At 50.4% G+C, this 23589-nt stretch overlaps 1 protein-coding gene across 2 annotated transcripts in view; it reads left to right on the top strand.

The window, feature by feature from the left end:
* Positions 1-23589, top strand: part of BTAF1 (B-TFIID TATA-box binding protein associated factor 1) — a 398618-nt gene that overhangs the window by 5653 nt on the left and 369376 nt on the right. Inside the window, exons 2-10 of one of the 2 annotated variants that reach the window (XM_063435223.1) lie at positions 11969-12092; positions 12341-12455; positions 14089-14232; positions 14388-14548; positions 16300-16436; positions 17320-17446; positions 17761-17829; positions 18785-18874; positions 20705-20800. In XM_063435223.1, the coding sequence (XP_063291293.1) occupies positions 11969-12092; positions 12341-12455; positions 14089-14232; positions 14388-14548; positions 16300-16436; positions 17320-17446; positions 17761-17829; positions 18785-18874; positions 20705-20800 (1063 nt within the window). Of the gene's footprint in view, positions 1-11968; positions 12093-12340; positions 12456-14088; positions 14233-14387; positions 14553-16299; positions 16437-17319; positions 17447-17760; positions 17830-18784; positions 18875-20704; positions 20801-23589 lie in introns of those variants that run through there. The other variant, XM_063435224.1, reaches the window with a different exon arrangement.

Genomic DNA, 23589 nt, shown 5'->3' with positions numbered 1-23589 from the left:
GTTTGCTGTAGTGGTTATAATTGCCAGGAGTGCCCTGGCACAGTTTTAGATTAATTTGGCAAACCGTTTTAGAACAGTTTGACTTGCCTTTGTCTTTTGTCACTACATCTAGTCTCCTGCCTGAGATGCCAGATTACTATTTAATGGCAGGTCCAGGACCATGCTCATTGGATGAAAGCCCTCAACTGATGCTCAATAATTGAGCAAGATCATACATGGCCATTTTTAGCTCTGAAGAATTAACCAATTTCTTCTGCTGAAGAAGACCACAAGAGGGGCTGTGGCTGCAGGCACCTGACAGGAACCCAGTAAAATATTTTTTTTGACAGAAGTTAAAGGTCTTTTTTTGGTGAAATCATGAATAAATTAATTAACACCTAAACCTAAAAGGAAGCCAGGGACTTCTGGCACCATAATGACTTTGTTCCAATTAAGTTTTTCTGGTGCCCAGAGAGTTCCTTTAACTTTTGTCAATTTCAAAACCTGGCTTATATTTCCCACAAAACTGCATGAGGTACCTGACTACAAATCCAATCTACCACTCTACTTGATACTCTTGATTTATTTATCATCCTGTCAACACACTCTATCATAGAGAAATTAAATGGGAAGGGGGTGGGGGAATCATGTATAAGAAGCACTATAGTGGCAGGAATGCAGAATTAAATTGAAATTATGGTGCCAGGAAAGCGGGGGAGACGTAATGCGTGACAATACATATATAATGCTTTCCTACGGTGTTTTGGGAGCCATTGGACGTCACCATGCATAGCATGAGGGCGACCAAAAATTTCCTAACGGCCCGGAAGTCCCTCGAGTTGCTCTGGTGGACAGTAAATCCACCAAGCTAATTGTTGCAGTTTCTTAAAAACTGCAATAATTGGCTTTGCAAGGTTTAGGTACCTGGGACACTGCACCCCGACTACTTCTATGAGCTGAAGTGGTCTGGGTGCCTATAGTGTCCCTGGCCCCCCTATCTCTGGAGATTAAAAGTAATTTTAATCACAATTTCTCCCATGCTAACTTTGCCGTGGCGGCTCTGCTTGGTCTTGCCTTTTTGGAGATGATCAGTTTTAATGATCTCTGCCAATCTAATGCTTTGCCATAGGAATGCATTGGCATTCTATTGCGCATGCGCGGCAAAATGCCACGCTACGCCAATCGGCATTTCCTCATAGAATAAGAAATACTTATTCACCTGTGATTTTCCTTGTTCTTATTTAGTGCACCAATACATTACATGCTATTAAAGTGACTCTCCAGTGCCAGGAAAACGAACCCATTTTCCTGGCACTCCAGAATTCTGCAGTGCCCCCTCCCGCCGCACATCCCATGTTGCTGAAGGGGTTAAAATCCCTAAGGCTACTTACCTGAATCCAGCGCCGATGTCCCTCAGTGCTGGGTAAGGCTACGCCCACGCTCCTCCCCCCCGCCGGTGTCAGCCGGCGGAGGAGACCTAAAACGCATGCGTGGCAATGGCTGCGCGTGCGCATTAGACCTCCCCATAGGAAAGTATTATTCAATGCTTTCCTATGTTTGAAATCTGACACTGGAGTTCCGTGAGGACGACTAGCGTCAGATAACTGAAGCGCCCCCAGTGGCTGTCTGATAGACAGCCCCAGAGGGCAGACTTAGAGCTGCAATGTTTTACATTGCAGCACTAAGTGCAATAGGAGTACAGCACCCAGACCACTTCAATTAGCTGGAGTGTCCCTTTTAATAATTGATGGAATAAAATTAAAGAAAAATTAAATAGTTTTGCTATGTGATTTTCACACGTAACCCAAGTAAAACTTTTACTTTGAAAAGGCTCACTGCTATATATTAAAATAACAAGCAAAAATCAGAGGTAAATATTTGTACAAACTAAATTTTTAATAACATTGACTTTCATATTTGAGCATTGTAATCACTGTTGATGATTTATCACAACAATCGTGTGTAGTAACACTGGTGATTACTGAACTTCCTAGGCAAACCGCAAGAACCACGGCACTCCTGGGAGCATGCAGCTACCTTTTAATGCGTGGCAGAGTTAAAGGACCACTCTGGGCATCATAACAACGTAATTGCAGTTAAATTGTTATGGTGTGAGGAGATCATAATTGCTCAGCCCATGTACTTTCGCTCAATATGTGAGGTGTCTGAGGGTAGGTACCGGTGAAAGCGTTGGTGTGGAAAAAGTTACGTACATTAAATTAGATAATAGTCACAGGTTCAGTTCTAATCTAAGTGATTGAGAAGGCTTTGTTAAAGGGTTGGTGTAAGCACCATGACTATTTCAGTGATGTCTTTATGTGCACATGGTTTTTCTCCTCCACTGCTGGAGGCGTAACTCTACCTCCAGCAGTGTTATTTGGGCTTCATTAGGCAGTCTGGTACAAGAGTTACCCGGCTGGAAAATGTCATTTCTGTGCATAGAATGGCAGTGGGATCGGCATTTGGCTTCTGCGACTCAGCAAGGAGGAGAGGACTTTCTGCACCTGATGCAACGCAGGTACAGGGGATAAACTGTTGCAAAATGTTTTGCTCAGTCACTGGCGGAATGGCGCAAGTGTACTTCTACCATCATAACATAACCACTATAGCAGGCTTGAGTGAACATTTAAATTTAAAAGCACATGCATCACTTGACAAATATTTATTTATTTTTTAAACCAACATGCAAACATTAAACAAATTATTTACATTGACCTGCTTTTTTTTTCTGCTTGCAGCATGAGCCAAATGTCTAATTTAAAGCTAAAATTAGACAGTTGTCTCAAAGTGCTCCATGTCCTTTAAAAAGAACACTATAGCGTCAGGAATAGAAAACTAATCCTAACGGTATAGTATGCCTCTGTCCCTAATTTATGCCACCTACCCACCCCCGGCTTTTATGAAGGAACCCCAAAGCTTTCCTATGGGGATTTTGAAGACTCTAGAAGACCGCAACTAAAGGTTTTCTTAATTCTGCAATGTAAACATTGGAGTTTATCAGAAACGGCAATGTTTTTATTTGCAGCACTAAAAGGAAACTGTAGGCACCCACACCACTTCAGCTCATTGAAGTGATCTGGGTGCAATGTCCCTTGCCCTTAACTCTACAGTAGTAATAATTGCAGTTTCTGAGAAACTGCAATAATTACCTTGCTGTGTTAACTCCTAGTAGGCAGCCATTAGAGGGACTTCTGGGTGCTTAGACGACTAGTCTAAATGATGCTGGGCGTCCTTACGCTATGCAAGGGAGGGAATGGTACGCGTGGAGGGGCTGGGGAGGGAGGGACTGGCACGCCTGGAGGGGCTGGGGCGGGAGGGACTGGCACGCCTGGAGGGGCTGGGGCGGGAGGGACTGGCACGCCTGGAGGGACTGGCACGCCTGGAGGGGCTGGGGCGGGAGGGAATGGCACACCTGGAGGGGCTGGGGGGGGGAAGGAGGGAATGGTACGCGTGGGGGGAAGGAGGGAATGGTACGCGTGGGGGGAAGGAGGGAATGGTACGCGTGGGGGGAAGGAGGGAATGGTACGCGTGGGGGGAAGGAGGGAATGGTACGCGTGGGGGGAAGGAGGGAATGGTACGCGTGGGGGGAAGGAGGGAATGGTACGCGTGGGGGGGAGGAGGGAATGGTACGCCTGGTTGCGTGGGGGGGAGGAGGGAATGGTACGCCTGGTTGCGTGGGGGGGGAGGAGGGAATGGTACGCCTGGTTGCGTGGGGGGGGGAGGAGGGAATGGTACGCCTGGTTGGGGGGGGAGGAGGGAATGGTACGCGTGGGGGGAAGGAGGGAATGGTACGCGTGGGGGGGAAGGAGGGAATGGTACGCGTGGGGGGAAGGAGGGAATGGTACGCGTGGGGGGAAGGAGGGAATGGTACGCCTGGTTGGGGGGGAGGAGGGAATGGTACGCCTGGTTGGGGGGGAGAGGAGGGAATGGTACGCCTGGAGGGGGGGAGGAGGGAATGGTACGCCTGGAGGGGGGGGGAAGGAGGGAATGGTACGCCTGGAGGGGGGGGAAGGAGGGAACGGTACGCCTGGAGGGGGGGGGGAAGGAGGGAACGGTACGCCTGGAGGGGGGGGGGGGAGGAGGGAGGGAACGGTACGCCTGGAGGGGGGGGGGGGAAGGAGGGAACGGTACGCCTGGAGGGGGGGGGGAAGGAGGGAACGGTACGCCTGGAGGGGGGGGGAAGGAGGGAACGGTACGCCTGGAGGGGGGGGGAAGGAGGGAACGGTACGCCTGGAGGGGGGGGGAAGGAGGGAACGGTACGCCTGGAGGGGGGGGGGAAGGAGGGAACGGTACGCCTGGAGGGGGGGGGGGGGAAGGAGGGAACGGTACGCCTGGAGGGGGGGGGGAAGGAGGGAACGGTACGCCTGGAGGGGGGGGGGAAGGAGGGAACGGTACGCCTGGAGGGGGGGGGGGAAGGAGGGAACGGTACGCCTGGAGGGGGGGAAGGAGGGAACGGTACGCCTGGAGGGGGGGGAAGGAGGGAACGGTACGCCTGGAGGGGGGGGAAGGAGGGAACGGTACGCCTGGAGGGGGGGGGGGAAGGAGGGAACGGTACGCCTGGAGGGGGGGGGGGGAAGGAGGGAACGGTACGCCTGGAGGGGGGGGGGGGGAAGGAGGGAACGGTACGCCTGGAGGGGGGGGGGGGAAGGAGGGAACGGTACGCCTGGAGGGGGGGGGGGAAGGAGGGAACGGTACGCCTGGAGGGGGGGGAAAGGAGGGAACGGTACGCCTGGAGGGGGGGGGGGAAGGAGGGAACGGTACGCCTGGAGGGGGGGGGGGAAGGAGGGAACGGTACGCCTGGAGGGGGGTGAAGGAGGGAACGGTCTCATTGAAGTGATCTGGGTGCAATGTCCCTTGCCCTTAACTCTACAGTAGTAATAATTGCAGTTTCTGAGAAACTGCAATAATTACCTTGCTGTGTTAACTCCTAGTAGGCAGCCATTAGAGGGACTTCTGGGTGCTTAGACGACTAGTCTAAATGATGCTGGGCGTCCTCACGCTATGCAAGGGAGGGAATGGTACGCGTGGAGGGGCTGGGGCGGGAGGGACTGGCACGCCTGGAGGGGCTGGGGCGGGAGGGACTGGCACGCCTGGAGGGGCTGGGGCGGGAGGGACTGGCACGCCTGGAGGGGCTGGGGCGGGAGGGGCTGGGGCGGGAGGGACTGGCACGCCTGGAGGGACTGGCACGCCTGGAGGGACTGGCACGCCTGGAGGGACTGGCACGCCTGGAGGGGCTGGGGCGGGAGGGACTGGCACGCCTGGAGGGGCTGGGGCGGGAGGGACTGGCACGCCTGGAGGGACTGGCACGCCTGGAGGGGCTGGGGCGGGAGGGAATGGCACACCTGGAGGGGCTGGGGAGGGAAGGAGGGAATGGTGGGGGGGAAGGAGGGAATGGTACGCGTGGGGGGAAGGAGGGAATGGTGGGGGGGGAAGGAGGGAATGGTACGCGTGGGGGGAAGGAGGGAATGGTACGCGTGGGGGAAGGAGGGAATGGTGGGGGGGGAAGGAGGGAATGGTACGCGTGGGGGGAAGGAGGGAATGGTACGCGTGGGGGGAAGGAGGGAATGGTACGCGTGGGGGGGAAGGAGGGAATGGTACGCGTGGGGGGAAGGAGGGAATGGTACGCGTGGGGGGGAAGGAGGGAATGGTACGCGTGGGGGGGGAAGGAGGGAATGGTACGCGTGGGGGGGAAGGAGGGAATGGTACGCGTGGGGGGAAGGAGGGAATGGTACGCGTGGGGGGGGGAGGAGGGAATGGTACGCGTGGGGGGGAAGGAGGGAATGGTACGCGTGGGGGGGAAGGAGGGAATGGTACGCGTGGGGGGGAAGGAGGGAATGGTACGCGTGGGGGGGAAGGAGGGAATGGTACGCGTGGGGGGGGAAGGAGGGAATGGTACGCCTGGTTGGGGGGGGAGGAGGGAATGGTACGCCTGGTGGGGGGGAAGGAGGGAATGGTACGCCTGGTTGGGGGGGGGGGAGGAGGGAATGGTACGCCTGGTGGGGGGGGGGAGGAGGGAATGGTACGCCTGGTGGGGGGGGGGAGGAGGGAATGGTACGCCTGGTTGGGGGGGGGGAGGAGGGAATGGTACGCCTGGTTGGGGGGGGGGGAGGAGGGAATGGTACGCCTGGTTGGGGGGGGGAGGAGGGAATGGTACGCCTGGTTGGGGGGGAAGGAGGGAATGGTACGCCTGGTTGGGGGGGAAGGAGGGAATGGTACGCGTGGGGGGAAGGAGGGAATGGTACGCCTGGTTGGGGGGGGGAGGAGGGAATGGTACGCCTGGTTGGGGGGGAAGGAGGGAATGGTACGCCTGGTTGGGGGGGAAGGAGGGAATGGTACGCGTGGGGGGAAGGAGGGAATGGTACGCGTGGGGGGAAGGAGGGAATGGTACGCCTGGTTGGGGGGGGGGAGGAGGGAATGGTACGCCTGGTTGGGGGGGAGGAGGGAATGGTACGCCTGGTTGGGGGGGAGGAGGGAATGGTACGCCTGGTTGGGGGGGGGAGGAGGGAATGGTACGCCTGGTTGGGGGGGAAGGAGGGAATGGTACGCGTGGGGGGAAGGAGGGAATGGTACGCCTGGTTGGGGGGGGGAGGAGGGAATGGTACGCCTGGTTGGGGGGGAAGGAGGGAATGGTACGCGTGGGGGGAAGGAGGGAATGGTACGCCTGGTTGGGGGGGGGAAGGAGGGAATGGTACGCCTGGTTGGGGGGGGGAAGGAGGGAATGGTACGCCTGGTTGGGGGGGGGAGGAGGGAATGGTACGCCTGGTTGGGGGGGGGGAGGAGGGAATGGTACGCCTGGTTGGGGGGGAAGGAGGGAATGGTACGCCTGGTTGGGGGGGAAGGAGGGAATGGTACGCGTGGGGGGAAGGAGGGAATGGTACGCGTGGGGGGAAGGAGGGAATGGTACGCGTGGGGGGAAGGAGGGAATGGTACGCCTGGTTGGGGGGGGGGAGGAGGGAATGGTACGCCTGGTTGGGGGGGAGGAGGGAATGGTACGCCTGGTTGGGGGGGGAGGAGGGAATGGTACTCCTGGTTGGGGGGGGAGGAGGGAATGGTACGCCTGGTTGGGGGGGAGAGGAGGGAATGGTACGCCTGGTTGGGGGGAGAGGAGGGAATGGTACGCCTGGTTGGGGGGGAGAGGAGGGAATGGTACGCCTGGAGGGGGGGGGAAGGAGGGAATGGTACGCCTGGAGGGGGGGGAAGGAGGGAATGGTACGCCTGGAGGGGGGGGAAGGAGGGAATGGTACGCCTGGGGGGGGGGAAGGAGGGAACGGTACGCCTGGAGGGGGGGGGGGAAGGAGGGAACGGTACGCCTGGAGGGGGGGAAGGAGGGAACGGTACGCCTGGAGGGGGGGGGAAGGAGGGAACGGTACGCCTGGAGGGGAAGGAGGGAACGGTACGCCTGGAGGGGGGGGGGAAGGAGGGAACTGTACGCCTGGAGGGGGGCGAAGGAGGGAACGGTACGCCTGGAGGGGCTGAAGAGGGAGGGAACGGTACGCGTGGAGGGGGGGGGAGGAGGGAGGGAACGGTACGCGTGGGGGGGGGGGAGGAGGGAGGGAACGGTACGCGTGGAGGGGGGGGAGGAGGGAGGGAACGGTACGCGGGGAGGGGGGGGGAGGAGGGAGGGAACGGTACGCGTGGAGGGGGGGAGGAGGGAGGGAACGGTACGCGTGGAGGGGGGGGGAGGAGGGAGGGAACGGTACGCGTGGAGGGTTGGGGAGGAAGGGAGGGAACGGTACGCGTGGAGGGTTGGGGAGGAAGGGAGGGAACGGTACGCGTGGAGGGTTGGGGAGGAAGGGAGGGAACGGTAGGCGTGGAGGGAGGGAACGGTAGGCGTGGAGGGAGGGAACGGTAGGCGTGGAAGGGCTGGGGAGGGAGGAAACGATACGCGTGGAGGGGCTGGGTAGGAAACGGTACGCCTGGAGGGGCTGGGGAGGGAACGGTACGCGTGGAGGGGCTGAAGAGGGAGGGAACGAACGGTACGCAGGGAGGGAGGGAACGGTACGCGTGGAGGGGCTGGGGAAAGAGGGAGGGAACGGTACGCGTGGAGGGGCTGGGGAAAGAGGGAGGGAACGGTACGCGTGGAGGGGCTGGGGAAAGAGGGAGGGAACGGTACGCGTGGAGGGGCTGGGGAAAGAGGGGGGGAACGGTACGCGTGGAGGGGCTGGGGAAAGAGGGGGGGAACGGTACGCGTGGAGGGGCTGGGGAAAGAGGGAGGGAACGGTACGCGTGGAGGGGCTGAAGAGGGAGGGAGGGAGGGAACGGTACGCGTGGAGGGGCTGAAGAGGGAGGGAGGGAACGGTACGCGTGGAGGGGCTCGGGAGGGAGAGAACTGTACGCGTGGAGGGGCTGAAGAGGGAGGGAGGGAATGGTATGCGTGAAGGGGCTGGGGGAGGGAACGAGGGAATGGTACGTGTGGGGAGGGAACGAGGGAATGGTACGCGTGGAGCGGCTGTGGGGCGAGGCAGGGAATGGTACTCGTGGGGCGAGGCAGGGAATGGTACTCGTGGGGCGAGGCAGGGAATGGTACTCGTGGGGGGAGGGAACGAGGGAATGGTAGGCGGGGAGGGAACGAGGGAATGGTATGTGTGGGGAGGGAACGAGGGAATGGTACTCGTGGGGCGAGGGAGGGAATGGTACGCGTGGAGCGGCTGTGGGGCGAGGGAGGGAATGGTACGCGTGGAGCGGCTGTGGGGTGAGAGAGGGAATGGTAGGCGAGGGAGGGAATGGTACACGTGGAGCGGCTGTGGGGCGAGGGAGGGAATAGTACGCGTGGAGGGGCAGGAAGGGAGGGCATGGTACGCGTGGAGGGGGGGGAGGAGGGAGGGAACGGTACGCGTGGAGGGGGGGGGAGGAGGGAGGGAACGGTACGCGTGGAGGGTTGGGGAGGAAGGGAGGGAACGGTACGCGTGGAGGGTTGGGGAGGAAGGGAGGGAACGGTACGCGTGGAGGGTTGGGGAGGAAGGGAGGGAACGGTAGGCGTGGAGGGAGGGAACGGTAGGCGTGGAGGGAGGGAACGGTAGGCGTGGAAGGGCTGGGGAGGGAGGAAACGATACGCGTGGAGGGGCTGGGTAGGAAACGGTACGCCTGGAGGGGCTGGGGAGGGAACGGTACGCGTGGAGGGGCTGAAGAGGGAGGGAACGAACGGTACGCAGGGAGGGAGGGAACGGTACGCGTGGAGGGGCTGGGGAAAGAGGGAGGGAACGGTACGCGTGGAGGGGCTGGGGAAAGAGGGAGGGAACGGTACGCGTGGAGGGGCTGGGGAAAGAGGGAGGGAACGGTACGCGTGGAGGGGCTGGGGAAAGAGGGGGGGAACGGTACGCGTGGAGGGGCTGGGGAAAGAGGGGGGGAACGGTACGCGTGGAGGGGCTGGGGAAAGAGGGAGGGAACGGTACGCGTGGAGGGGCTGAAGAGGGAGGGAGGGAGGGAACGGTACGCGTGGAGGGGCTGAAGAGGGAGGGAGGGAACGGTACGCGTGGAGGGGCTCGGGAGGGAGAGAACTGTACGCGTGGAGGGGCTGAAGAGGGAGGGAGGGAATGGTATGCGTGAAGGGGCTGGGGGAGGGAACGAGGGAATGGTACGTGTGGGGAGGGAACGAGGGAATGGTACGCGTGGAGCGGCTGTGGGGCGAGGCAGGGAATGGTACTCGTGGGGCGAGGCAGGGAATGGTACTCGTGGGGCGAGGCAGGGAATGGTACTCGTGGGGGGAGGGAACGAGGGAATGGTAGGCGGGGAGGGAACGAGGGAATGGTATGTGTGGGGAGGGAACGAGGGAATGGTACTCGTGGGGCGAGGGAGGGAATGGTACGCGTGGAGCGGCTGTGGGGCGAGGGAGGGAATGGTACGCGTGGAGCGGCTGTGGGGTGAGAGAGGGAATGGTAGGCGAGGGAGGGAATGGTACACGTGGAGCGGCTGTGGGGCGAGGGAGGGAATAGTACGCGTGGAGGGGCAGGAAGGGAGGGCATGGTACGCGTGGAGGGGCAGGAAGGGAGTGCATGGTACGCGTGGAGGGGCAGGAAGGGAGGGCATGGTACGCGTGGAGGGGCAGGATGGGAGGGCATGGTACGCGTGGAGGGGCAGGAAGGGAGGGCATGGTACGCGTGGAGGGGCAGGAAGGGAGGGCATGGTACGCGTGGAGGGGCAGGATGGGAGGGCATGGTACGCGTGGAGGGGCAGGAAGGGAGGGCATGGTACGCGTGGAGGGGCAGGAAGGGAGGGCATGGTACGCGTGGAGGGGCAGGAAGGGAGGGCATGGTACGCGTGGAGGGGCAGGAAGGGAGGGCATGGTACGCATGGAGGGGCAGGAAGGGAGGGAATGGTACGCGTGGAGAGGAAGGGAGGGCATGGTACGCCTGAAGGGGCAGGGGGCAGGAAGGGAGGGAATGGTACGCGTGGAGGGGCAGGAAGGGAGGGCATGGTACGCGTGGAGGGGCAGGAAGGGAGGGCATGGTACGCGTGGAGGGGCAGGAAGGGAGGGAATGGTACGCGTGGAGGGGCAGGAAGGGAGGGAATGGTACGCGTGGAGAGGAAGGGAGGGCATGGTACGCCTGAAGGGGCAGGGGGCAGGAAGGGAGGGAATGGTATGCGTGGAGGGGCAGGGGGCAGGAAGGGAGGGAACGGTACGCGTGGATGGGGCTGGGGAGGGAACGGTACGCGAAGATGGGGCTGGGGAGGCAGGGAACGGTACGCGTGGATGGGGCTGGGGAGGCAGGGAACGGTACGCGTGGATGGGGCTGGGAAGGGAGGGAGGGAACGGTACGCGTGGATGGGGCTGGGGAGGGAGGGAACGGTACGCGTGGATGGGACTGGGGAGGGAGGGAACGGTACGCGTGGAGGGGCTGGGGAGGGAGGGAACGAGGGAACGGTACGCCTGGAGGGGCTGGGAGGGAGGGAACGGTATGCGTGGAGGGACTGTGGGGGGAGCAAACGGTATGCTTGGATGGGGCTGGGGAGGGAGGGAGGGAACGGTACGCGTGGATGGGGCTGGGGAGGGAACGGTACGCGTGGAGGGGCTGGGGAGGGAGGGAACGGTACGCGTGGAGGGGCAGGAAGGGAGGGAATGGTACGCGTGGAGGGGCAGGGAGGGAGGGAAGGAATGGTACACGTGGAGGGGCAGGGAGGGAGGGAAGGAATGGTACACGTGGAGGGGCAGGAAGGGAGGGAATGGTACGCGTGGAGAGGCAGGAAGGGAGGGTATGGTACGCGTGGAGGGGCAGGGGGAAGAAGGGAGGGAATGGTATGCGTGAAGGGGCAGGGAGGGAAGGAATGGTACACGTGGAGGGGCAGGGAGGGAGGGAATGGTACGCGTGGAGCATCAGGGAGGGAGGGAATGGTACGCGTGGAGCATCAGGGAGGGAGGGAATGGTACGCGTGGAGGGGCAGGAGGCAGGAAGGGAGAGTATGGTACGCGTGGAGGGGCAGGGGGAAGAAGGGAGGGAATGGTACGCGTGAAGGGGCAGGGAGGGAGGGAATGGTACGTGTGGGGGAGAGGGAGCTAATGGGACTAATAGGGGGAGAGGGAGGGAATGGAATGCATTCGGGGATTAGACACATGGAGTGGGGCTGGGGGAGGGAGGGAACGGGACGCATGGAGGGGCTGGAGGGAGGGAGGGAACGAGACGCGTGGAGGGGCTGTGGGGGAGGGAGGGAACGGGACACGGGGAGGGAGGCGATGGGACTAATGGAGGGGCTGGGGGTGAGGAAGGGAATTGTACGCATGACGGGATGAGACATGGAGTGGGGGCAGGGGGCAGTTTTTGCACCGGGGCCCTGTGGTTTATGGTTATGCCTCTGATCAGGAGCATATTCATTATTCTTTGAGTATTGTAATATCCCATACCCCTCTGTCAAGAAGGCAATTTAACGGGGTGAAAAACCCCATGTTTCCAATATGTGTGTACAAAGTGTGCCTCTTAATGAATACATTCCCTCCCACTGAACTCAGTCCTCCAATATATGACAGCAGTTTTAACAAAACTTTTCATTTTCCCAGGTTAGATCGTCTGTTCATTTTACTGGATACTGGAACAACTCCAGTTACAAGAAAGGCAGCTGCCCTGCAACTTGGTGAAGTGGTAAAGCTCCATCCACATGAGCTTAGCAATCTGTTAAACAAAGTAAGATTTAAAAAATATATATTAATAAATAGGCTGAAATAACTTTCAGTGATTGATGTCTGTGTACTGCAAATAAATGCATGTCCTCAGACCACAATTCCTAGAACATGTGTTCTGATCTCACCTTAGCTTGTCTTGACATAGGGGAACTTGTTTGTGGCTAATATCTGGCTTTGTAAAGTGTTTGTGATGCCGGGACATTTTATCACATGCATTCACTTATATTTTTTCCTATTACTATTTTTCAGGTCCTGAACTATCTGAGGAGTCCTAACTGGGATACACGCATTGCTGCAGGGCAAGCTGTGGAAGCCATTATAAAACATGTACCAGAGTGGAATCCAGCACAAAGGCTAAAGAGAGGTCTTTATCTTTCTTTTATGTTTTTTCCGCACATACAGTGATGCTAGCAGTGTTCGTCAACTGTGAGACAGTATAGGTTTAGTCAGATCATATAAAAGCTTTGCATTTTTTAATAAGATGTGTGCATGCGTGCTTTATGCCTTATTGATGTTTTATGTAAAGAAAATTAAGTTAAAGTTAAATGTTGCCACTAACCCACCTGCCCACCTTGGCTTCTCCTTTCCTTATAGCATGTTCCATTAGCTTCCTCTAATCTTAACTATTTAACCACCTCACAAGCTATTCATTCCTTACGTATGTCCCCAGATCTCTTACCATCAACTCTAACCCTCTCTGAAACCTCATGTCTCAACTCTCCGCTGTTACCTTTAACCCCTTAAGGACCAAACGTCTGGAATAAAAGGGAATCATGACATGTCACACACGTCATGTGTCCTTAAGGGATTAAAGGATCACTATAGTGTCAGGAACACAAACATGTATTCCTGACCCTATAGTGTTAACACCACCATCTAGCCCCCCTGGGCCCCTCATGCCTCCATAAATATAGCAACATCTTACTGTATTTAAGCCAGAAGCTGTAACTCTGCATGATGTTTGCCTAAAAAATAGCAAGCAGTCTGCTGACATCATCAGAAGTGGTAGCCTGATCCAATCACAATGCTTCCCCATAGGATTGGCTGAGACTGACAAAGAGGCAGATCAGGGGCAGGGCCCGCACAATTCAAACAGCCCTGGCCAATCAGTATCTCCTCATAGAGATGAATTGAATCAATGAATCTCTGAGGAAAGTTCAGTGTCTGCATGCAGAAGGAGGAGACACTGAATGTTTGGATGCATTTTTAGGCAGCCATGACCCAGGAAGGATCTCTAACAGCTATCTGAGGAGTGGCCAGGGAAGTTATCTCTAGGCTGTAATGTAAACTCTCTCTGAAAAGGCCGTGTTTACAGCAAAAAGCCTGAAGGTAATGATTCTCTTCACCAGAACAAATACAATAAGCTGTAGTTGTTCTGGTGACTATAGTGTCCCTTTAAATTGCAAGCTAACAAGTAATATTGATCAGCACTTTGTATGAAAGAACTGTATTTGCTAGATTGTAAGCTTGCAGGGAGGGTCTGATCCTTTCTGTTGGTACATATTCATTATTTGTGAACATAGACAAATATTGTACAGCACTGCAGAATATCTTGGTGCTTTATAAATGCCAAATAATAATGTATCTTGCAGCCTGAGCAGTAACTTAGGAAATTAGGAAAAGTTGGATGGGTCAAGGTGTACTAAGACAAATGCAGAATGTGCAAATTAAAATGAAATGTTAGTAGATCATCAGACAGATTTTTTTTTTTTTGCTGTAAGGATGTAAAATGAGTGAACTTAAGCAAGTTCAAAGCATTTGGGCAACTGCATTTTCTATATACTGCAGCTGAAGGGGTTTTGAGGATATAAAAAATGCAGTGATCAAACCAACTCTTAAGTTGACAAGAGAATGTGGATACATGGTTAAAGGGACTCTATAGGCATTATATGACTACCTATTTAATGTTTAATATGCACAATGACGTCTTATTTAGTACGGTTACTGGGTTTTATGGTTTCTTATGTGCTTTCCACCCATTTCTGTTATCATTCTAGAACTTGGATCAGAATGTTCAAATGAGGATTCATCCTCTGACCGTCTAAGTTTTGACAGATTTGATATATCGCGATTGTTGAAACATGGCGCCTCGCTCCTGGGTTCTGCCGGCGCAGAATTTGAAGTCCAAGATGACAAGTCAGGTTTGTGCCGAGTTCCTTTTTTTTTGTTAAATGGAGAGTAGACTTGACTATTGAAATTGTTTGTTCTCAGTCATGCGTTTCAAGGCAATGGTGCTTCATTTGGAAGATGCAAAATGACTAATCTTATTAATATAAAATCTTTGTGTGCTCTGAAGTTGCCGAAACTGACCCCAAAGAGAGACGAGCACGACAGAAAAAACTGTTGCAGAAGAAACTGGGTCTTGACATGGGAGCAGCTATCGGGATGAATACTGAAGAGTTATTTAATGATGAAGATTTGGACTATATGCCAACAGCCGCCGTTGCAAATAAAACTGTAGGTAAACCTTGTCATCGTCGAAATATTTGTTGTCCTCACTGATCGGAACTTTGCTTATTTGTGTCAAACTTCTTTATGTACTGCCATTTCACATCCAACTGTGGCTTTTGTTTTGTTTTTTTAATTTTATTTTTAATTGAGAGTGCAATAAAAGAGCTACATATCTCAGTGAAACTGTTTTTGTTTTGAAAGCACTTTGTTAAAACGTATTGTAAGATTCTCTACTGTGATCTAGTGCTGATCTCTGCTATTGAAACTCCATATACATTTTCAAGGTTACTCACTAAACGTTGACATGTAGTGAATTGAAATCTGAATGACGTCGCTGTGTTGGATAATTCTTTCAAATCTGTTTTTAGCTTAAATTTTTCAATTTTGATTTTAATTCAGTGTAATTCAAAATGTTGTGACTAAACCTGCTTGCGTTTTAGCTTAATATTTATATTTGTTGGCATAAGGCTTAAATAGGGTTAGAATGTTGGGAATAGGGGGATACCATTGAGTTCTGCCTGTTGGCCATCTGCTTATTTATGTGTCCACACTGTTCTCACTTTTTTTTTTTTTTAATTTTTATAGTTAATTTATATTTATTTATAAAATATTTTACCAGAAAGGATACATTGAGATTTCTCTTGTTTTCAAGTATATATTTAATCAATTTTTTTAGCCATCTACTTATGGCATATTTATGGTATTGATCTGGTGATATAAAGATGAATGCTAATACATTACTTATAAACCAATATTTAAACTATGAATTTGCTTGCAAATAGGTTAAAGGAACACTCCACTGCCCAAATGGACAAGAACTAGAAATCACTGTTTAATAATTTTTTTCATGCATGTGTTCCTTGGGAGTATATCTTAAAACAGTTTGTAAAAGATGCAGTTCCTGCAGTGCCCCCTTACCCCCCATCCCATGTTGCTGAAGGATTTAAACCCCTTTAGTGACTTACCTGAATCCAGTGACGAGGGACATCAACCGGCGGGGGAGACTTAATGCGCATGCACGGCAATGGCCGCGCGCGCATTAGACCTCCCCATAGGGAAGCATTATTCAATGCTTTCGTATTGGGATTCCTGGCGAAGCTGGAGGTCCTCATGCATAGCGTGAGGACGTCAAGCGTTGTTTAAAACATAGAATGTGACGGCAGATAATGTCCTCTTGTTGTGGTAGTTTTTCTTTTTAAATATACTTTACTGTTATACTTTACTGTTCTAAGAACACGGATGTCTCTCTAGTGGCTGTCTGATAGACAGCCACTAGTGGAGGACTTCACCACCCTGCAAGGTAATTATTGCAATTCATAAATATTGCAATAATTACACTTGCAGGGTTAAGGGTGGTGGGAGTTGGCACCCAGACCACTTCAATGGGCAGAAGTGGTCTGGGTGCCTGGAGTGTCCCTTTTAAGCATCTTTCCCTGTAAAGAGATTATCAGAAGCTTCTCCTTGAGAAGCATACAAAGGTCTTCCTCTGTGCATAGGTGTTTGCTGTGCGCCTGCCACTTCTGTTGGCTCCAGGAACAACCAGGGAGTGTTTCATTCATTTATAAAAGTGCAGATTTTTCATAGAAATCCGCACTTTTATAAACTAATTATTCTTATGGAAGTGCTCTATGGCTGTGGAGTGGTCGTTTAACTAAATGTACACGTGGGATTTAATTAACATGTTATGCCTCATGTGCAGACGTTTTTAGAATAGACATGCTTACATAAATGTGTTCCTGAAAACTTTTTTTTTCCAGACTCTGCAGGCCGCCGAAATTATTGATTCAGAATTTCTACCAGGAATGAGCAACCGGCAGAAAAATAAGGCTAAACGAATGGCAAAGCTAATAGCGAAGCAAAAATCAAGAGACACAACCGAATCAAACGAGAAAAGGTAAGCTTGAACACGGTCTAGTATTGTGTGTGTGCACGTGTGTTTAAAAAAAAAAAAAAAAACTTTGTCTTTTTATATTAAATATCTAACTTGTTGCGGTACACAAAACTATGTAATAGGGTTAGGCAACCTTTTGGTAGTACTGTGCCAAAGTGTAAAGCTGTGTAGTCCCTTAGGGTGCTATCCGTAAAAGAGGATGTTTTTTTTGTGTGTCTCCTCCCGCACTCCAGATGCTGTGGATTTCATCTCCCATAATGCTCTTTTGGCCATAGTGCAGGTGTCTGGGGTGCCGAAGGCCTGGTTTATGTTGATAAATAAAAAATCTGCTTTTGGAATATATAGGTGCAGTGGATGCCTTGTAAGATTGTGTCTAAATGTATGAATATGCTTTACGTGTGTATAGGATGTCTCTGTGCTGTTGTGATTGTATATATTGAGCTGTGGGTAGTTATGTTTGTGGTATTGTGTGAAAATTACTAGTGGTCCAGCTGTGGAACTTGCGGTTTGCAGCCTTGTGTGCAATACACGGCATGTGTTTTGTTACTACCCCTGCTATATAATCTCGTGATATATTAAGCTGCATCAAATTAATCTATAGAAGTCTCTGTATTTCTGTACCATGTCATGGTCAGAATCTTCTTGCGATGCACACGTTTTCAACGAACGTCTTAAGCTGACCTGCTCAACTGCTTTACTGGTGTGTACTGTATTCTGACTCCTCCCACTGTATGCATTTCTTATGTCAGTCTTTATGTCAGATGAATTTTGTAACTAAAGATTATTAGATATTCTAATAAGCATTTATGTGAATGAAATATATATATCTTTGATCAATGGGGCCTTGAAGAAATTTTGATATTTATTTCCTTCCCAACCTCTACAGTGATAGCAATGACGGAGAGCCTGAAGAAAAGAGGAGAAAAGTGACCAATGTTGTAATCAGCCAGCCAGCTACAGAGTCGAAGGTCCTGATAGACAATGTACCTGATAACTCTGCTCCATTCGATGAGGTGCGTTGTGGTGTATCTAAACATTTTGTAATGAACTATTGAAACAGCTCAGTTATGGGGGCAGGAGTCTAACCTTTGGGGAAACAGTTTACTCATTGAAGGTGATACAATGTTCAGGCACCTTTTGTATTTCTATATTTTATTTTTGTTTTATATCTATAGCAGCTTGTTGCCATTTTATCTATTTTTTTGTTTTTGTTTTTTTAATGACTAATTTTACACATTTGTGTACAATTACAGATAAACCATTATATATTTTACCAGTTTGTGTTTCATGTAAACAAAGTTAATTTGATTATGTTCTCCTTGTGTAGACACATGAGTGGCCCTTGGAGAGTTTTTGTGAAGAGCTTTGTAATGATCTCTTTAACCCATCATGGGAGGTAAGTGGAAATCCTACAGCATTGATATACATGTGTACATGCAGCAACAAAAAGCCAAAGAATATGAGAACAGGCAAAAGCTCTGGGATTTTCATGTTCTCTCTGTAATGGCACAAGTGAGCAAAAAATATAATAATTTTTAAAGACCCATGCAGGGGCTAACAGAAAGGCAAGCTACTGAGGATTTCAGAGTCTTTGTATTTTCAGTTTTGTTGCAATAAATGTGTAAGACTTATCAAATCAGTGGAGTAAATTATCTTTCATGGGATACTAACCGAAAACTGGTGTGTTATGGTCCATTAGTAAATCTTGTAACCCAACATTGAACGTATTCATAGCACTTTATTCCTCCGTCTCCTTTTCATTAGCATTTGTGTCCGTGATGTTTGGTTATCAGTTGATAGCCATCGCACTGCTTATACTTTGAGTGACTGTTAACTTCATAAGGAAAATGCACTTTTAAATGGACACTATAGGCACCTAGACCTCTTTATCCCACTTTAAGTGGTCTGGGTGCAGTGTCTCTGACCCCCTTAGTCCTGCAATGTAAATAATTTTTAAGAAACTGCAATGATTACATTGCAGGACTAAGACTCCACTTACCGGTGGATAAGTGACTTTAAGTCGCCTAACTGACGCTGGACGTTCCTCGCGCCCTGCATTCGTGCAGCCAGTGTCAATACAATCCCCACATAAAAGCATTGAAGCAATGCTCCCCCATCGGAAGAGTGTTTTCCTTACATCATAGAGTCCCTTTAAAGTGCTGAAAATCACAGAATATAGAAGTAGTTTGGGGTTATTTTTTTTTTTTTTTTTTTTTTCACTGAACAATAATCCTATTCATGTAACATATTATAGGGCAGTATTCTGCTTTTGAAATCCAAAAAATGTTGTGTTACACAGACTTACTATTTGTTCTGAAGAGTAATGTGATGATTCTCTCTCACGACCCAAGGTAAGGCATGGTGCCGGCACAGGGCTCCGTGAAATTCTCAAAGTACATGGTCGAAGTGGAGGAAGAATTCCAGACAGTACTCCTGAGGAGGTACGTTGCAGGCTATTCTACAGCCAACCCTTAATCTCTTGCCTAACTGTGTGTACATGGGTTTGACCATGTAAACGCAGAAGAGGTGAGTTGATCTTGGAGGCCTAATGTAACATTAATTTGGTCTTTGAGGACTCATTTTCTGTGCCCTATACAAAAGTTTGGGATAACATACTGTAACGGATCACCTGGCACCCCGACTGGATACCTCCGTTGAAGGATGCTCCTAGTGCTTCCTGAAGGCTCCAAACACTCCAGCAGACACCATAACCACCATAGACTCCTCCAAAGAGCAAGGCAGGAACAAGCTCTTGCAAGAGCTTAGTAGTGATTTAGCAAGGGAGTATGACAAGCATAGCAATCCCTTGTAGCAGATTCCCCCAATAAGAGACGGCACTCCAAATTGAGGGTGAAGTAGAACTGAAGCTTTTAATCAAACACTCTGCTTTTATGCCCATTTTACAAACAGTACCGCCCACAGGGTTTTGAAGAACAAACCAATCAATACATTACAACACAGTTAAGCACTCCCATTCATACCAGCAAAAATCCTCACCTCTGCCTGTGATACAATTACTGAACACAATGGGCTAATGTAATTATCACCGGCAGGAAAATACAGTTTTACAAAATATTCATAACTTAAAAAGTATACATCACGTTCACATAAAACTTACATTTTCAGAATCGTCATACTCCAAATACAAACATGTGTCAAAATCATACAAATTGGTCCAGTGGTTCATCAAAATAGATGGAAGACCTATTTGACCTACTGCAAGCATGGCTTGGGTGTGGTAAGCCAGCATACAGAAAATATCTCCATTTACAACAACAGTAAAAACACATAAAATACATAATTCCTATCATACTGAACAGAACCCCCACATTCAACTTATCCCCAGATAGCTTGGATCTGAGCGCTCACTATATCCGAACAGCGCTCAGATCCCACAAACACAGTCAAATCGCCATGGGGTTAAAGTTTAGCAACAAGTTCCAACTGGTCTGGCAGTGTCCCTGGGACAACGCCCTGCTGGAGAACAATAGACAGGAAATGGGGGAGGGGCACACCTTCTCATGTTTTCAAAGGGGCAGAAAAAGTGTTTCGAAATCCAATAAGCCCAAATAATCCTTACACTGGGCAAGTCTCCCAGGGGCCATAGTCACATGGCAGGAGGCTGGCAATCGGTCTTCTCCAATGCCCAGTGGCGAGGCTGGTTCTGCCACACATACCATTTATAACTTCAATTTCAGGCTCTTGCTCTGCATTTGACATCACACTTGTGATGTCAAATGTTACATAGTTACATAGCTGAAAAGAGACTTGTGTCCAACAAGTTCAGCCTTCCTCACATATGTTTTTGCTGTTGATCCAAAAGAAGGCCAAAAACCCAGTTTGAAGCGCTTCCAATTTTGCAACAAACTAGGAAAGAATTCCTTCTTGACCCCAAAATGCAGTCAGATATCTCCTTGGATCAAGCAGCTATTACCCCACTAATAAGACATTCTGTCCATGTATGTTATGTTTTTACAAGTATTTATCCAATTGCTGTTCAAACATGAAGTAATTTTAAGAGACTTGAGTTTACTGTGCACCGGTTCAGGTATTTGTGTCTCTGCTTGAATGTTGCTTGTTTCCCTTGGGCACAGTAGATTTTAATATGCTATTGAAATAAATTTATTTATTTTGCTGGCTACATTGAATGCCTTGCATTTTTATTTATTCAGGATAAAAGAATATTAATTTAGATCAATATTGATACGCTCATATTGCAGGGAAAGTCCAATATTTGAATGGGTTTGTTTACTGCTTCCTTTAATCCCCAGATGGAGCAGCAACATCAAGAATGGCTTGAAGACTTGATCATTCGTCTCCTGTGTGTGTTCGCTTTGGACAGATTTGGGGATTTTGTTTCAGATGAAGTAAGCTGTGTTTTAAACTGTTATCTAACCGTATCATCAACATATCAGGGTTTCAAACCAGAGTACTACATGCATGACCTAGCGTCTTGAGTCCAGTATGAAACCCCCCACATCCCTCCCCCTTCTTCCTTGAGTTGAAGAAAATCTCCCAGCAGTATAGAGAAATGGGGAGAAAATGCAATAACCTTTGCATTGAGCAAATATTTCTATATATAACACCCCTCCCACCCCCCCCCCCCAGATTGTTGTATCATAGCTATTGCTGTATAATTCCTTTGAATAAGCAGTTAACGTTACTAGGTCCATACATCTAATGTGATAAACAATGTCTGTCTTGTGATCATAACCAGATGAAGGGAGAAGACTACTGCTTAAGAGTGACATTGAGAATATGACTTGTCTACTTTGTAAATAATTTTTTTAATAATTTTTTTATTTTTATGGTGTTAGTTGTGCTTTCATCATCTTTTTTTTTTTGTAATTCTTTATTTTCATTGTGCGGGTGGTTACATGGTTTCAGCAGACGCCACAATAGCGTATTGCAAGGTACATAAACGTTAGGTAGTGGTATGAAAATTCGCACATTTTTTTTAACAGTTGTATGTCGCTATGCCAAACGAATATATCGACATAATAACAGTAAATTAAACAGGTGAAAACCATTAATGTGTAACTGCGCTTGGTTAGCTATAATAATGCACTTATAATAGAAAGCCATTATGCTGTCGTGTTTTAGAGATATGATAACTGTGGAACTGGATTGTTACAGACTGTGAGGGATTTATTCGGTCAGCCGTCTCATGGCGTAGGTGTGGATCTATCACTTAAATTTAGGGTAGGTGATGCCAGTGAGGTTGTGCTATGCCGAGCTCTAGGGGAACGCTTACAGTGATAGTTGCCTGTGGCCGGCGAGTAAATGATAATGGAAGAAAATAAAATAAATAGCTGGTTACAGACTGAACATACTAAGCGTGGCTTCTAACTGGCAGCTCTATGCAGCGCCTAAAAGTTATGTTGGTTACAGCACCGTAGGGACCTGTGCTGTGAGGTGAGTATTAGGGCAGGTGATTCTTGGCCTGCGTGGGGTCAGTGTAGGGATGAAGGGAGATAGAGGTGGTCTGGGGCAACCACATTAGCTATACAGTGTTGGTGTTTTTGTGTCAGAGCAGCGGTATGGCCCAGAGAGGTGCCGCCGGGGGGTCGTGTGGGTTATGCGTCTGGGCCTGTGATGAGATAAACCGGTACAGCTGAGACCAATGAAAAACAAAAAACAAAAAAAAATTACATGAAAGAAAAATAAAAAGTGTAACAAGAGTGCTAATAAAATTAGTTCAGTTCTACTGAAGCTTATACGGTATGGGCCCAAAACCCAGGAAACTGGGTGAAACAAGTCTCGCGGACTGTCCCGGTGGTTAACGTTGCGTCAGGTAGGTGGTGTCCGTCCACTCTTACAGCGATCGGTCGATCTCCATCGGTGGCAGAGGTGGGTCTTGGTTGTTTGGGTAGTCCGCATTCCCGTTCATGTGGTGGCTGTAGCGTAGATGTCTGCGGGTGTCGTCCTGGGTGTGAATTCTGTAGCATATACGGAGTGTCTGTCCAGTGGTTGGCTACGGCCTGTGGGGTACGTTGCCTGGTTTTGAGAGTCCGCGGGGATGTTCAATAGCCTCATTACCCCTGCGGCCTCTTGGGGGTTATGTATCATGTGTTTGTTGTCTCCTCTGCTGATGTTGAGGACTCGGTTTGGGCCCCAGCGGTATTGGATTTGGTGGAGGCGCAGGAGGGCCGTGAATGCACTTAGGGACCTCCTCCACGCCAGCGTTCCAGCCGACAGGTCCGCATAAAAGATAGTCATCCCCTCAAAGGGGTAAGAGGATTGTCCTTTTGTGGCATCTAGGACCATCTTCTTATCTTTGGCTGAATGAAATTTTAGTATGACGTCCCCCGTGGCAGCCTGGGGTGCCTTTGCCGGTCGTGGTAGCCGGAATAGGTCCTCTAAGGTGATCACTTTAGCTGCCTTAGGTGTCAGTAGCTCCGTGAGGAGTCGCCTGATAAAGTGCGGTAGTTCAGCTTTTGGCATGGAGTCTGTAACCCCTCTGAGCTTGAGCGGCGGCGTATCTGTTTATTATGTTTTCTTAAATCTTACACAATAACAAACATTAATTCTGTATAGTTACACATTCATGTTTCTTCGTGAATAAATCTGTGTTTTAAATCTCAAATCAAAATTCTAAAATGCTTTGTCCTGTTATCCTATCCGTTATTGGAACAGTTTTAATTCAACACATGGTGTTTGTTGATATTCTGCAAGCAGCATATCTGACTCCATTGGGGTATTAAATAACTCGTTCAGGTGTGCTGGGGTAGGTGGTTTTAGAAATTTTAATTGGTGTTCTTGAAAGAGAATTGGCTGTTAAAATCCGATCAAATCAATTTAGTGTCAGCAAGGCAGATCTCAGCGAGAACTAGTATTCTTCACTTGCTATTCACATTTTTCTCATACTGGCAAATATCCATATACATTTGCCAAATCGTCATAAGTTGCTTCTACCACTCATCGCTGGTAGAACAAGATGGCTGTAATTCTATAATAGTAACCGCTTGATGACCAGGATTTAAAGGGGTACTATAGTCTCCAGAACAACTACAGCTTATTGTATTTGTTCTGGTGAGTAGAATCATTCCCTTCAGGCTTTTTGCTGCAAACACTGTATATTCAGAGAAAACGCGGTGTTTACTTTACAGCCTAGTGATAACTACAGTGGCCATTCCTCAGATGGCTGCTAGAGGTG

The sequence above is a fragment of the Pelobates fuscus genome, chromosome 10 (assembly GCF_036172605.1).
Source record: "Pelobates fuscus isolate aPelFus1 chromosome 10, aPelFus1.pri, whole genome shotgun sequence".
NCBI classification, from domain to species: domain Eukaryota; kingdom Metazoa; phylum Chordata; class Amphibia; order Anura; family Pelobatidae; genus Pelobates; species Pelobates fuscus.
The sequence above is the reverse complement of the archived record's forward strand: the minus strand, read 5'-3'. Positions and strand labels throughout refer to the sequence as shown.